This window comes from Alternaria conjuncta (assembly GCF_024043145.1).
Source record: "Alternaria conjuncta strain BMP 0040 chromosome Unknown scaffold_33, whole genome shotgun sequence".
In the NCBI taxonomy this organism is placed as follows: domain Eukaryota; kingdom Fungi; phylum Ascomycota; class Dothideomycetes; order Pleosporales; family Pleosporaceae; genus Alternaria; species Alternaria conjuncta.
In genome coordinates, this window is record NW_026250122.1 from 118,566 (window position 1) to 132,077 (window position 13,512).

The 13,512-nt window shown below is 53.1% G+C and overlaps 2 protein-coding genes across 2 annotated transcripts; one reads left to right on the forward strand and one right to left on the reverse strand.

Annotated features, from left to right (window-relative positions):
- Positions 1-7,594: 7,594 nt before the first annotated feature.
- J4E85_011337 (uncharacterized protein) lies at positions 7,595-9,126 on the forward strand (the record flags this gene model as incomplete). The annotated part of the gene is made up of 3 exons (XM_051475540.1): positions 7,595-8,302; positions 8,362-8,407; positions 8,468-9,126. 3 exons carry the CDS (start codon positions 7,595-7,597, stop codon positions 9,124-9,126), a joined length of 1,413 nt encoding a protein of 470 aa, XP_051320678.1.
- Positions 9,127-10,460: 1,334 nt separating this feature from the next.
- J4E85_011338 (uncharacterized protein) lies at positions 10,461-13,403 on the reverse strand (the record flags this gene model as incomplete). Its single annotated transcript, XM_051475541.1, has 7 exons — positions 10,461-10,920; positions 10,973-11,093; positions 11,140-11,365; positions 11,634-11,994; positions 12,047-12,213; positions 12,261-13,034; positions 13,089-13,403. 7 exons carry the CDS (start codon positions 13,401-13,403, stop codon positions 10,461-10,463), a joined length of 2,424 nt encoding a protein of 807 aa, XP_051320679.1.
- Positions 13,404-13,512: the final 109 nt, after the last annotated feature.

Consider the following 13,512-nt stretch of genomic DNA (forward strand, 5'->3'; position numbering starts at 1 on the left):
GGTGGGTGGTGAGGCTTGTGTACGGAAGAGTATCTAGCTGCAAAGAGACGGCTGGGTTGGTGGTGGAGCTGTGGTGAGGTTGCAATTCGGCGCGCCGTATTCGTGGGGTGCAGTGCCATGTCTCCACTCTGCCCGCCAAGCTTCGAAGCTACCCAGTCCAGCGCCCGCAACGTCTGGCAAAACACCCACCAGGTAGCACGAACCAGGGTCGCCGCTCGATTCCGCTGCATGCGGATCGCTAAGGCCTATCGATGTACCCGCGACGGAGATCCGCAGCGCCACACGTGTGACGGGAGTACCACGGGGGTGGGTGAAAGCGATCACAGCACATGCAATGTCATCATCGTGTAGGAGGATATGATAGTAGTAGATGTTGATTAGTCTAAACTTCAGCCAGTTGAGTCGCGAGACACAAGTACAATGGCCCAGGCGCTCAGTCTAATGTCCAAAGCTATGGGGAGAGCGGCCCATGCATGTCGTTCATGAGGAGCCGTCTAAAGAAAACAAATCCGTTGAGTCGTGGTCGCCGATTCGACCACTCCAACGCGCTATAGTACAATACAACTCGTGCCATGAGTGCCAATGAAGGCTGGCGACGATCAATCTACCCCAGTGCGCTGTCCGAAAGAAAGAAATGAAGGTCCGTTTTTGGTATCTATGCCTGGGCCCAACCGTCTATAAGAACGCCGATGAAAAGAACTTTTTTGCCGTAAGGGAATGTCGCTGAACGTGTGACGCAAGAGAGTGAGGAGGCTGTGCGATGAGACTCGCTTGATAACGCCGGTAGCCGAAGTCGCAGGGGTATTAGGTCGCTGAAGAATCGAAATGGTCGCCGATGATTAAAGTGCGTAAAGTCCAAGAGGCTCCGTGGAAGAAGATGCGCCGTAGACCCAGAAATCGGCGCGGTGAATGCGCTGGAAATGTGTTGTACGCGGGACTGAGTCATTGTTAGTTGACGTGTTCATGCAGGGTGCGACGTGTCTGTGACTTACAAGGCGTGGGATGGATCCCTTTAGTCCCAACGGAACAAATAGCTTGCCAACGTGATGGCATTGCGAGGAAGCAGGCAATGGCGGCAGGCGGAAAAAGAATTGCTCCGTCGAGAGGTGGTGACGCATCTTATTTGGGCGGTGGTGGAGGAGGCTTGGGGGTGCCAGTGGTGTCGTAGGCTCCGCGACCCATGTTGTTGGACTCTGACTCTCTGAAGATCATGTTGTTGACGAGTGTGTTCTCTGGTTTATAAGTCAGCATGATGTTGCACAAGAAAGTCAAATATAGACCCGGTGAATGCAGGACGTACCAATTGAGGAATGCGTTTTGTGAGAGGTGCCGGGCTGAACACCTGGCCTGTGCGAATATTTTGTAAGGACGAAAAGTGAGTGTGGTAGTCGGCGTTGGTTCGTGTAAAGGCGATACAAAGAGCGGAGCGGCGGTGGACGAGCTTTATTAGATAGTGTCGTGTACCCGTGGACTGGCTAGCAGTGACTGGGGAGTGGGGAGGGGTGGAATGAGTGTGGGTAGTTTGAAGGGAGTGAAGATGATGATGGCAGTAAACGAAGGGCGCCCTGAAGCTTCTATATTCGCGGCTAGAATAAGGGGGCCTGTTACTGACTTGCCAAAGGTGGTCTTGGCTGTCGGCGAGACAAATGAAATGAGAGACAGTGCTTTTCAGAGCAAAAGCCCTGACTACATTGCGCATCGGGAGCGACGGGTCTTTCGGCCTGTTTCAAGGTAGGCTCCCTTGCCATCATCAGGAGCCAGGGTGATCTGCGCACTGTTACCACCAAGCTGGTTATCCCCCTTGAATAGTGCCGCGCTAGAAAGCCGTACCTGCAGGCGCTAACGAGAGCCATGCCAACGGCTTCGCTGGGGTGCCAACCTGCGAAGGGTGTGCTTGTGCTGACGCTTCAGTGCCTTTTCACCGTAACATGGCGTAACATGGCGTACCATGGAGGCGATTCTCAGGCGCGTCTCCCAGCGCTCTCACTTGGGCTCGCGGCCCTATCGCATGTGCTCTGGCTGTCGCCGCGCGCTTCCAGACACGGCGGCTTAGATGAGACAGTGTCAGCGCTCCCGTCTCGCTGCTTTGACCGGCGGCGTCGACTCGTGCCGCGTTTGTTGGACTGCGCCAGAAGCAAGAAGAGAAGGTTCAGAGACGCCACACAGACTTCCGGATGTCCTTCCCCGGCCGGTCCACTGCCTATGCTGAATCACCTCTCTGGCAGCCCTGTCTGCCCTCCATGCCTCCCAGCCAACCGGGTCACTGGCTGTCGGGATCGCAGTGCACTTGCCTTTGACCGTGGCGGCTGATGTTTGACGGGACATGTTCATAGCAGCTTGCTTTTGTGGTTTGATGAACCGTAGGTGTCTTGCAGCCTTTGCTTCCTGTCGTTGCTTGTGACGGGGTTGCGCCACGTGGGATGGGCTGCTCCTGCCTCAACCAACCCTCGCGTGCGTGGCGATGAGGAAGGAGCTGCCCTCGCCGCAGCCCAGGCACCACCATCACATCTGCGGCGTGCAAACAACTATGCCTCTGCACCGCGGCCGCCAAAGCAATTCGCCAGCAGCATCGCCAGGTGCCGTAATGAGAGCGTTGCCCGGCTTGCGGTGAGTGGGCCCGGCGCCACGAAAATCTCGCCTGCGGTTTGTTCTGGAAAGCCTCTGGAAGGAAGAATGAATCGCCCGCTGAGTCGCCCTCACTCCCAGGCTGTCCCTGATCATCGCAGACAACCTGACACAGAATGCGCACTTATTCACGACCAAGAAATTTGGCCGCCGGTCGTTCTCAGACACGTCGCATTCGCGGATCACTGCAAGCCTTCCGCGCCTCCAAGCACACGGATGCTGCATGCGTTCGACGTCCCGGGATCATGACCAGCAAGGTTTCGCGCACAATCGCTTGCTTCTCCAAAAAACCTACACGTCGCAGCCCCGTTGACGCACTCGCTCACCCACCACGGAGCCCAGCCGTCGCCATGACGAATTGTTTCTGGCACGGAAGGAACGATGACATCGCTCTTTCCCCCTTGGGATTCCTCCGTATTACAGCCCGCCGTCCATCGTAAACACATTTGCCAGAATGCAGCCGTTATGCCAGTCCAATAATATAATTCGCAAGCAGCACCAACCCTGATTCGCCGTCCAGGGTATCGACAGGGGTCGTGTGCTTCACAATCAGGCTGAGACGCGCGACAAGGGCATCCCGTCCTTATCCACTAGCCTCACGCAGAGACATGCCGAAAGCCACGCGACACCGCCCAGCGCTCGACCAGCGTGTTTGCTCATACCGTCTTGTGTACAGTACTGTACTGAGAGATCGCTGTCTTCCGCTGATACCTGCGCCCGTCGTACGTTGGGCTGCCACAGCCTCACGCCTATCAGTGCGGGAGCGTTGAGGGCTCAAACAGCGTTCGCGATCTTCAGTCCATGCTCGCTCAACTCTATCCTCGCGATCGTGATTCACAGCCATCATCCGATAACCAGTGCAGCGTCGTCACACATCGACAGGGTCTGAACTCCGTCAGGTCATCTTCCTCTCAACGTCCGTCCAAGCCACCGACGTTTTACTGGCAGCATCGCTGTCAATTCCGACCGCCTTGCAATTTGACAGGTGTTTGACGGATTTCTCCACAGAAAACTTTGTCGAAATTGTGATCGTGAGTTAGACCTTGCGGGGAGGAGGGAAAGTGGGTCCTGGAACGGCTTTTGGCACTTCCTCTTTGAGCGCGCTACTGCAATCTGCGTGCCAGTCCCAGCGATGAGAAGCGAAGCAAGGGTTGTCATCTCCAAAAGGATCATCGCGTACAAAGAGAACCCTGTCTACACGTGGAATTCTGCTCTGTGTGGACCTTCGCCTGACTACTGGAAGAGGGCCCGCGAGCCGCTTCGCCGATGTACCAGCGCATTCATGCCGACTCAAGGCCAAGTGTGCGCTGTACGAACTTTGCGCTGCTGCAGAAGGAGAGTTCCATGAGCACCGTCGCACTAGCTGTCATGTTGACAGGTACTGGCTGGGGAATTCGGTACCATTAGCCGGCGGAGCCATCTACACAAGGCAATTCAGCTTTCGAGCGTCGCATTTCATAGCGTTTCACGCAGCCCTATTCGGGCCTTACAGTGTAACGTAGGAACTACCTTTGAACGTCCAAGCAGGCAAGACGTTGCGCCGGGTTATTGCGAGGCCACTGCTGAAAGACCTGCTTCATCTCGGATTTGTCGCAGAGCTCCCCGGACGCCAGCGTGAAAGCGATCAACAAGGATGACTTCACATCCACGTAGCCCATCACTCGTCCCTGATGATCTCCTTGCGCTGGCGCCCAAATCACTACTCTTTGGGCTACACAGTCCGAGGCCGCCTCTCCCCCGATCGTGTTCCCTGAGCAATTCCGCGTGCCAGCCCCGCGACATTTCTCGCGACTCAATGATTGTCGCACCAGAAAAATTTCCGCCGTCGATCCGGAAGTATGTACCTTTTCGCATCATTCCGCTGCTCCGGTACTCTTGTGCGCCGTCTTGAAGCTCGCTACGCCAGGCCTCGTGCGTCATCTGGCTGCCCTCCAATATGCTAGCATCCGAGGCTGACTGCAGCTGCCGAACACCAGTTCCTCTGCTCTTCGCCGACATGTCCACGTGTGCAGTCAGCACTACCAGGTAGGTTCAAGGTACGCTGCACAAAGAGAAACCTTCCTCAGCTTTGTATCGACTGCAACAGAGTTCTTCGATGCACACTAGGAAAATTTCAGTGACATCAGCTCTCCTCAGACACACGATGCCGTTCCACATGCGCGATGCACATGTACGCTTCCGGAACACGATGGATAACCTGCCACTATCGATACACTTTCTTGTTCCTCCGATATCCCAAAAGAATGCGCCGGCTGCAGCCCTCCCAGTAACGCCAAACTCTAGTTTCGAATAACTCCTTTTTGTACTTCGGATGGGAATGGCGTTCCAATTGCGATGGTTTTTGGCTGCATGCGTTACCCGTCGCGTCCCCAATCATCGTGTCGGCAGCTTTCCTTATTCCCCATTCCCCCGGTCGGTCAGCCCAATTGCACCGGTTGCAGGTTTACGGCAGAGCTACTGCATTCGTACGATTACGCCTTCCATGTGGCATGAACCCAGGACTCGGGTTCTCGATAGACATGGGCATGGCACCAAATACGGCATCTCCCTCGCGGTACCAATATCCAGGATTCCCTCACACCACCGCCTAGTGAGCGAGCTTGACTGGTCAGACTACCATTCCATGATGACATGAAGCGGTCACCATTACTGCACGCAACTCTTCCGGCTTGCTGCTCAACACCAACGACTGACCTCAGCTGTTGCGCTGATACAGTCGTTCCGCGACGCTCCGCGCGGCCCATCCATACACCAAGCAGACTACGGCCCGTCTCACGCGCGCAACATACCACAAGCCTTGCTCGACTCCGCAACACAGTCAGCACGCGAACATCGGTACACCTAGCATGGCCGAACTCGTGTAGGATGCGTGGTAGAGGCGACGGTCGCTCTTATCTCTCCTGCATCACCACTCATCCCCACCCTTAGTAACCCAACCTTTCCACCGCGCAGTCAGCACGCTCACTCCGGTACACCTAAGAATGGTCGATCATGTGTTCCCGCGACGCGGGCGCACATCCATGATACAGCGCCATCGCGCTGAGTAACGTAACTTGCTTGCTTGCTTATTTTTGGTTCGGCGTGCTTTGGGTAAAAGCAAGCATGCAGTTTGTGCGACCGGCATCCCGTAAACCAAGGCGCCGGGTAGAGGACGGCGTGAGATGAGCCGGTCTGACCAACATTGTTCTGGAATGCTTGAGGCGGCGATGTCGTACTCAGCCTCATGGTGTTGGTAAGCGTGCGTCTTAAGGGTAAGGGTGAGTTGATATGTGGGAAAGGGGGTAGGCATCGGGAGGGAAGGAGGGCTATATGGAGATGTTGCAGGGCGAGTCGACCATGTCGCCATGGGATGTTACTGTGAGTTGGCGGCTATTGAGTCGAGAAGTTACATCTGTCTTCGTCTATTTTGGTCAATGGTTCGCTGTTTCCGCAACCTCCGGTGCATGTCGAATCCTCTTCCGTTCCGTCCCCTTTCTTTAGTCTTGCATCTCTTCTATTTCTAGCGTTTACTGCCCCTCTCTGGATGTTTGGCGCACCTGTAGAAGATGAGTAGTGTTGACTTTGACTCCATTGAAATTCAGGGGAGAGATATGGTGATGTCTAATCCTAGTCCAGGCTCTGTGGGCGCGCGGTCTCTAGAGAGTGCGAGAAGTACTACACCTGTTGCCTTACAGAATCCGCCTTGTTTACTGTGTGCTAATCACGCAATACACTTGATACGCATTCTTTCACTGTCAATTCTATCCCAAAACGGTTCGCCGCACATGCCCACCGCTCGCTGCTATGTCCAACCAAGATCATACGATGGACCGGAAGACTCATGACGTGATCGACGTCAAGATACCAAATCCATGAGATCGTTCCAGAGCATCGCGGGTCTCGCGGGTCTCGCGAGTCTCGTATGTAGCACTCTCATCGAAGTACCATTTGGCGATTCCACTCTTCACAGCACTCCACGATTGAACACCATCCGCCCTCGTACGAACTATGATCCAAGCAACATCGCCAACGCGGAAACATGGAGCACATACGCTACAAAAGGCGGATGGCTCAATTGTCTCCTGGATATGACCGACTCGGAAGCAGGCAAAGCATGGCCCGACTGGGTGGGTGGGGGAGGCGGCGGGGAGGAGGAGGGGAGGCGGAGGGGCGGTGGTGGATGGCATGAATCGCGAGAATGACTTGATGTACGTGTTGGTGCGGATTCAGAAGAAACCACTGTTTTAGTTGGTAGGTTTGTCGCTGTTCCTGTTCTCACACCACTACTACATGTATCTCCACACAACAGGCAGAGATTCAATTTCCTCTCGCCCCTGCCAGACAAGCAAATCTGAATACCCTGGTACACGAGGATGTCTACCTCTATCAGTACAGCGGGCTCACTCATTAGTACAATACCCGTGTACCTCCTTCTCCAACATAAAGCCTCACTCAGCGATAAGCATATCATTTAAATCACGATGTTTCGCGATTACAGAGCGAAACCGTCGTTCCAGGCGAATATTCAGTTGCTGTTTCGTGTTGAAGACGTTCCGGAGGATGTTCTAAAGTCTGATAATATGGATGTTGGGTGCGTAGCTGGAAACGTGAACAGGGAAGTAGGTCAAGGGAGGAAGTTAAGAGAACCAATATGGTGACAGAGGAGGTGGACACAAGAAATGATGTGCGAAGATTGCATGAGATCAGTGTTTATAGGGGCGGTAGGATGGCGGTGGTTAGTTATGGGGTTGAGCAAGTTTGATGACGCCTTCGGAGTGTACATTCACTCCACACTCTACGCCCTTGAACAATCGCCACTCGCCGCGTATGCTTTCTTATCAACGGTTGTATCCACTTGTTTAGGCGCACTCACGACTATGACGGAGCGCTTGGTGTGTATACTCCTGACTTCTCTCGCTTGGAGTAATGCAATGCTCAACCAAATTCACGCCCATACCCTGAGAAACGAAATCCGTGTGTCACTTCAGCCATGAAGATTGCTACACTACTTCTTACCGTGATATGTGTACCACTGGTCTACAGCAAGCATGCCGAAGTCCCCTTCGGCTCCTCCAACTCCACAGCTTTCACACCAGGCCTTCTAGATCGTCGCGATAGCGCAGTGAACATCCCATCTACCAACGACAAAGCCTCCGCCTCCGAGCCGAATCTAGTCCAGACTGCTGTGGACTTCGACCCCACCGAATACGCGAACGATGCCAGCTGGGACAAGTACAAGAAGAAAGGCAATTGGCTGCGTTGCCTCATGGAAATGCCAGACGAGGTCGCCGGCCGAAACTGGCCCAACTACCTGGATCGCAATCCGCCATCAGCGGCAAGCCAGTGGAAGGGAACGCTTGAAGGCAGGTTCTATCCATTCCATCATCATCCTTACGCAGCCATTGACACTGACATGCATCCAGCCGAGCTAAGGGATTGGTACTGGCACGAAGCCTACTATGACCCGGAAATCAACTGCGACTTTTCGGACGACTTCGCAAACTTAGAGATAAACAACAGAATAGAGGCTGCGCTGAATGAGCTCGGATTGGATACCAAGCCGGTGGAATTTGGTGGCAAGAACAAGTGTTACTCTATCGAGCATATGGAAGAGGACGCGGTGGATGATGATGGTTATGAGCTCCCGGTAGACATGCAGACTTACTTCCCTGACGACGACGACGACAAAGAGTATGGCGTGAGTATTCTAGGAAGAGAGATACGCCGAACATTGACAGTTTGGCTGACTATACGTAGGCCACTGGAGCTTACTACCGCTTCGCTTTTAATGCTGAACAAGGAGGTAAGACATCCTTCCACCCATCTTCACTCACCACCGCCACCCACTAACGTCACTCTCAAGCAATCTACGGCCACAACTTCCTCGCCCCCTGGCCCGCCGCCATGGATACCTACGCCGAAGGCTTTCCAGTGGACCAACTCCCCCTCCTCCGCCAAGCCTCCGACATCATGGCCGCCTTCTGGCTGCGCAACCCCAATCCCAAAAACCTAAAATACTGGTTCGGCAGCAACATCATCAACACCGAAACCGTACCCGTCGTCAACCGGATTCTCGTAAGCAAGGGCTATAAAGATATACCGGAATGGCCAGGTGTTCAAGTAGACGAGTCCAGTGAGGAGTATCTCGCGCTCCTAGGCACACCCGTCGGCGCAAACAAAGCGTTTATGCTGGTCCAACACAAGGCGGAATTGGGGTTAAAACATATCCCCAGTATTACGATTTTCCGGGATACAAAGGATCCCAATCGCCCGGACGATGCGCCGGCATACCAGCTTTTGTTTCGCATTGAAGATGTGCCGCAAAATGAGGTTATGCCTGATGATACGGAGATTGTGGATCAGGAGATGACGGGCTCTGCGTCCCGGATGAGAAGGGGAGAGAGGAAGGATAGTGCGGTGGAGCTGGATTTGGGGAAGAATGTGGGGAGGTTGCATAGGGTTAGTATAGACGGGCGGGGAGAGACGATGTTGCAGAGCCATGAGGTTGAGCGGGAGTTGTGATGGGGTTGATTTGCTGGCTTGTTGTGTTGGTTACCTAGGTAGGCCTTGGTGAGCAGCTGGATGTTGTTAGATTACGAATGAGGAGCATGTAACTGCGATTGCAGATAGATCGCGACCGCATTCGTACAAAACATGCGAATGGGTATAGCGCGAAAAGTAGACGCAGACCCGACTTGCTAGTCTCACCATTGCATCCTGTCTCCATAGTGCCTTCGTTATGGCAACCAGGATACTCAACTCAACAACTGAAGAGCCTGCTAGCCGCAAGCCACACAGCATGCATCTCTACAGTCCCTGAAAGCCCGGCATCTGAATCAGATCCCAGCACATCATACGTAGCAAAAGAGTAGCGGTGGATCCCGTCGCCAAGTGACAGCCTCACATTCGCATCGGCGGTCGATTGGTCTGGGTGTCTTGCCGTAGCGCAGCGTGCGCAGCCAGACCCTGACAGCGGGTCCCAGGGCCGGAACTTTATCATGGCCAGGTAGCATCTGTCGTCTCCACATACGAGTCGAGCGCGCATATGTGGGCGTGTGTCATGTCGATGTCGGAGAGATGGGATGGTTGGGAGAACTGGGTGGCTGATGCAGGGAGGTGTTAGCGCTGGTGAGTAGCGCGGTCTAGTCTCGCCCGAAATAGGAGCACGTCTGCCGCTGCCTTTTTGCTTTTCTTCAACACGGAAGTAATCGCTCGGACTCGTATTTTCCTGGTTGCGAAACAGAGCTGTCGCTTTAGACCTCGATTCATCATCTTCTTTACGCGCTCGCCTCGTGATGATCCGATTGCAATGACATTGAAGGTCCACGGGTACTTTGGGTGGTTGGGTATGTGATGACTGTGATCTGCCGACGACTGATTCTGCGCTGGTACAGCCCTCGATGCGGGCAATCGTATAGTTTGCCTTAGGATATCTATCTCTGGGCCTCTGTTGGAAACGTACCTAGGTAGTTCGTGGCAAAGGCGAGACAGCCCAGCACGCGCCACGCTGTCTCTCCAGCACGCGCCACACTATCTCGCCAGCACGCCACACTATCCCCGCGGGGGATACTTGGCGCATTCTCGATGCAACAGCGCAGACGCAAACCTGACGAAACACGAGCAGCATGATCTATACACGATGTTCCATTCTCTGTTAGTTAATACGTTTGCGAGTAGAAGACCGGGGTACCTAAGTGAATTGTTCATTGTTAGACGCGATAGGAAGTACCTAGGTAGTGGGCAGATTCGTGCGGTGAGTATACAGAAGTTGATTTTAAAGAGGAAGGATATCAACAACACTAAAGCAATAGAATTTCATTACCCGATGTCATGCAATGCATATCCAGACAAAATCGTCACGTCGACTGATCCTTGATACCATCGCAATCAACGCCGCTCTCCTTCAATAACGCCTCAATCGTCCCAAGATCTTCCTTCGCCTTCGAAAGCGTCCTGCCAATCGACTCACGAACCTTGCGGTCTTCTCTGTGGTCCAGGTTCGCCTGCTCCACTCCCAATCGCTTCAGATCATTACCGATGGCCTGGAATAACGACTCAATCTTCTCCTCCAAGTACTCCTTGATCACCTGCTTTTGACTGTCGATGGCTTTTTTCAGTTTTACACAAATCGCGTGGTATGGCGTTGTATCTTCGTCGCGAAGCAGTCTTTTGAACGTTCTATGTTGCATGACCTTTCGTGTCTCCTCCTTTTTGTTTCCTCGCCTGGTCTCTTTGCTCTTGTTGTATACATCGATCATGGCGTACCCGAAGTAGGAGATATCGTCAGTGTCAGTAAGACAGCGTAATCTCTGCTTCCTACGGTCGAAGTCAGCAAAAGAAGTGGGGCGTCCGCTCGCCGAGTACCTACTCGATGAACGTTCTCAGATTGGTAATGCACTTGGTTTTTATCGTGGTAACAGGTGCAAATTTCATGTAGATGCTGTTGAGGAGTAGGTTCAGCTCAGCAGGTCTAGAGTCTGGATACTGCTCTTCATATCGTTAGCTAGGGAGTCAAGTTTCGTATAGGCAACTCACTGCGAATGTCCTCGGCTAGCTTCCCCATTGCTGACAGAATTTCTCGTTTCACTGGTTCGATACTATTCCATAGAGCTTCATGGATGTTCTGAAAAATCGGGTTGAGGCTCATGCGGTGCTGCTCGAGCAACTGATGGTTCCAACTGGGCTTGCCCTTTCTAGGCTTTTTGTAATTGCCTTGAACGCCATCAGTCGAACTTTCTATACATGAGAAGGTGTCTATTACCTAGGTTGCCGACAAATGTTTTGTGCGTATTATGATGCCACTATAAGCGTTAGCAGGTATCTCTAAGATATTTTCAAATCCCACCTGAAGCCACACTTCGCACAGTTCCTCAGCACGTTCGATAAATGCAGGTAGCCGCGTACGCAACGTGACCAGTAAGGGCTTTTCGATTCGATCCCTGAATACATCGTCGATGCATCGATGGACCTTCTTTACACATGTCTGGGACGGTATTAGTTTGGCTTTCGTGGCACTCTAAACCACTTACACTACTCAGATTTTCGACTCCACCTTCGATTTTGATTTGGAACACATCGGTTCGTTTGTTGATCCCCATCTGCATGCTAAGCATGAGACCTGGTAATGTTGCGCCCACATAGCGGACTAGCTCTTCTACTCGCATGGGCGAGCATAACGAAATGAGATGTTGCTTCAATGCAGGTATCTCCGTGTCCTTGGGGCTGAGAGGAAGAAGGGCGGAATCGTGAGCAGCAATCCCCCTAATGTTACGCTGATAGTCGAAAGCGGACACACAAAACACTGCGTGAGGACGGCCTTTGCCCCGTGCTGCTGCCATAAGCCTTTCCTTCACGCGCCGGCTGCGTTCCTCAACAAGCACTTGCGCAATGCTATGTCCCAATTAGTATCAATAATGCCCGAATCCTCAGGCACTACACGTACGCTTTCTTAACATGCTTTTGCTTCAACTGGTTGCGTAGTATAGCTTCAGCGGCGGACGGGTCCAACTCTTCGTTTTGGAGCTGTTTGAGTTTTTCGTGAAGCCTCATATACGTATGCTTCTCGCTTGGGCTGAGCTTAGTGTGCCTGCTGGGGACTAGGCCAACGTCCTATCTTGGAGTCAGCAAGAGCGTCCTGATAGATCGATTCTTCGTACCTCAGAGAATGTAGCGACTACTGTCACAGGACGGTGACGCTGGATCTTCTCAATTTGATTGGGGAGGCTGTCGTCAGATATGATGCGACTAATGTTGCACGCTATTATCACGGACGAACAAGACGGTAGGTAGTCGTCCACGCTGGCACGCGCAAGTCGATTCAAGTCGTTTCGACCCGGCGTGTCAGCGATTACGATGTGCTCGCTCAGGGCAAAGGGGCCGCCGATTTTGACAACTTCGACGAAGGGCCAAGCGTCGCAACCTCTTCTTGAGTCATCGGCCGAGCGACCATGCGTGAATCGAGCAAGCTCATGCCACAGTTCTTCGGTGGTTCTTTTGTAGATGTCTGTGTCCTGACAATCAAGCTCATCGTACATGTCGCGAGCGCGACTGACAAGTCGATCTCGTATATCATGTCGCACAGGTGCCCGTTCACTGCTCAACAGGTAGTCCTTCATGGTCTCTTCGTCCTCAAAACTGGGGTCTCCACGGAAGAGTGCTTGGAACACCCCTGTAGCTGTTTCCGTATCTGCCCCTGGAGAATCCGGGCCTGCGGGATCTGGGCTTTGATCTCCTTCTTCATCTTCATGCTCGCTCTCGTCTTCATGTGACAAAAGCCCGTGGTTCCAGTGTTCGAAGTACGTCTCGATTCGCTTCTGTACAGATTCCCACGGGAGGAAAGAGATGATTGCGCGGTATTTGAAACGTGAGTCGTGATCGATCCAGTGATGGTACTCGAGAATCACTCTGGTAAGGCTCTCGCCACTCTTTGCCTAATTGAGTTTTAGCCTCAGCTACCTAGCTGCTGATGCAAACAGTTGACGTACAGTTTGAACTATACCCTCGTCACCTAACAGACCTCCGATAAGGCAAGATTTACCTTGTCCAGTCTCGCCTACAATGCCGATTCGCATCGGCCCACTGACGTAGGGTGAAACAGACTTTCCTGCCTCCTCAGCTAGTGGATCCCATGAACTGTGCCAATGATTCTTTCCAAGGTTGATAGCAGCGATCAAAGAGGCGATGGTCTTCCCTGACTGTACCTCTGCCTCCTTGTATCTTGGGTCATGGAGGGCGACGCCTTCTGATCTGTGATCAGAATGGGGATCGTGTTTGTTACCGAACCCTTGAGTCAGCAGCATGGAGAGTTGTTCGTCGTCTTCGATCAATTTCAGCACGTCGGTCGGTGAAGCGGATAAAAGATTCGGCTGCTGGGCCGACGCATCTCTCGGCTGTTCGATATGGGCTCGA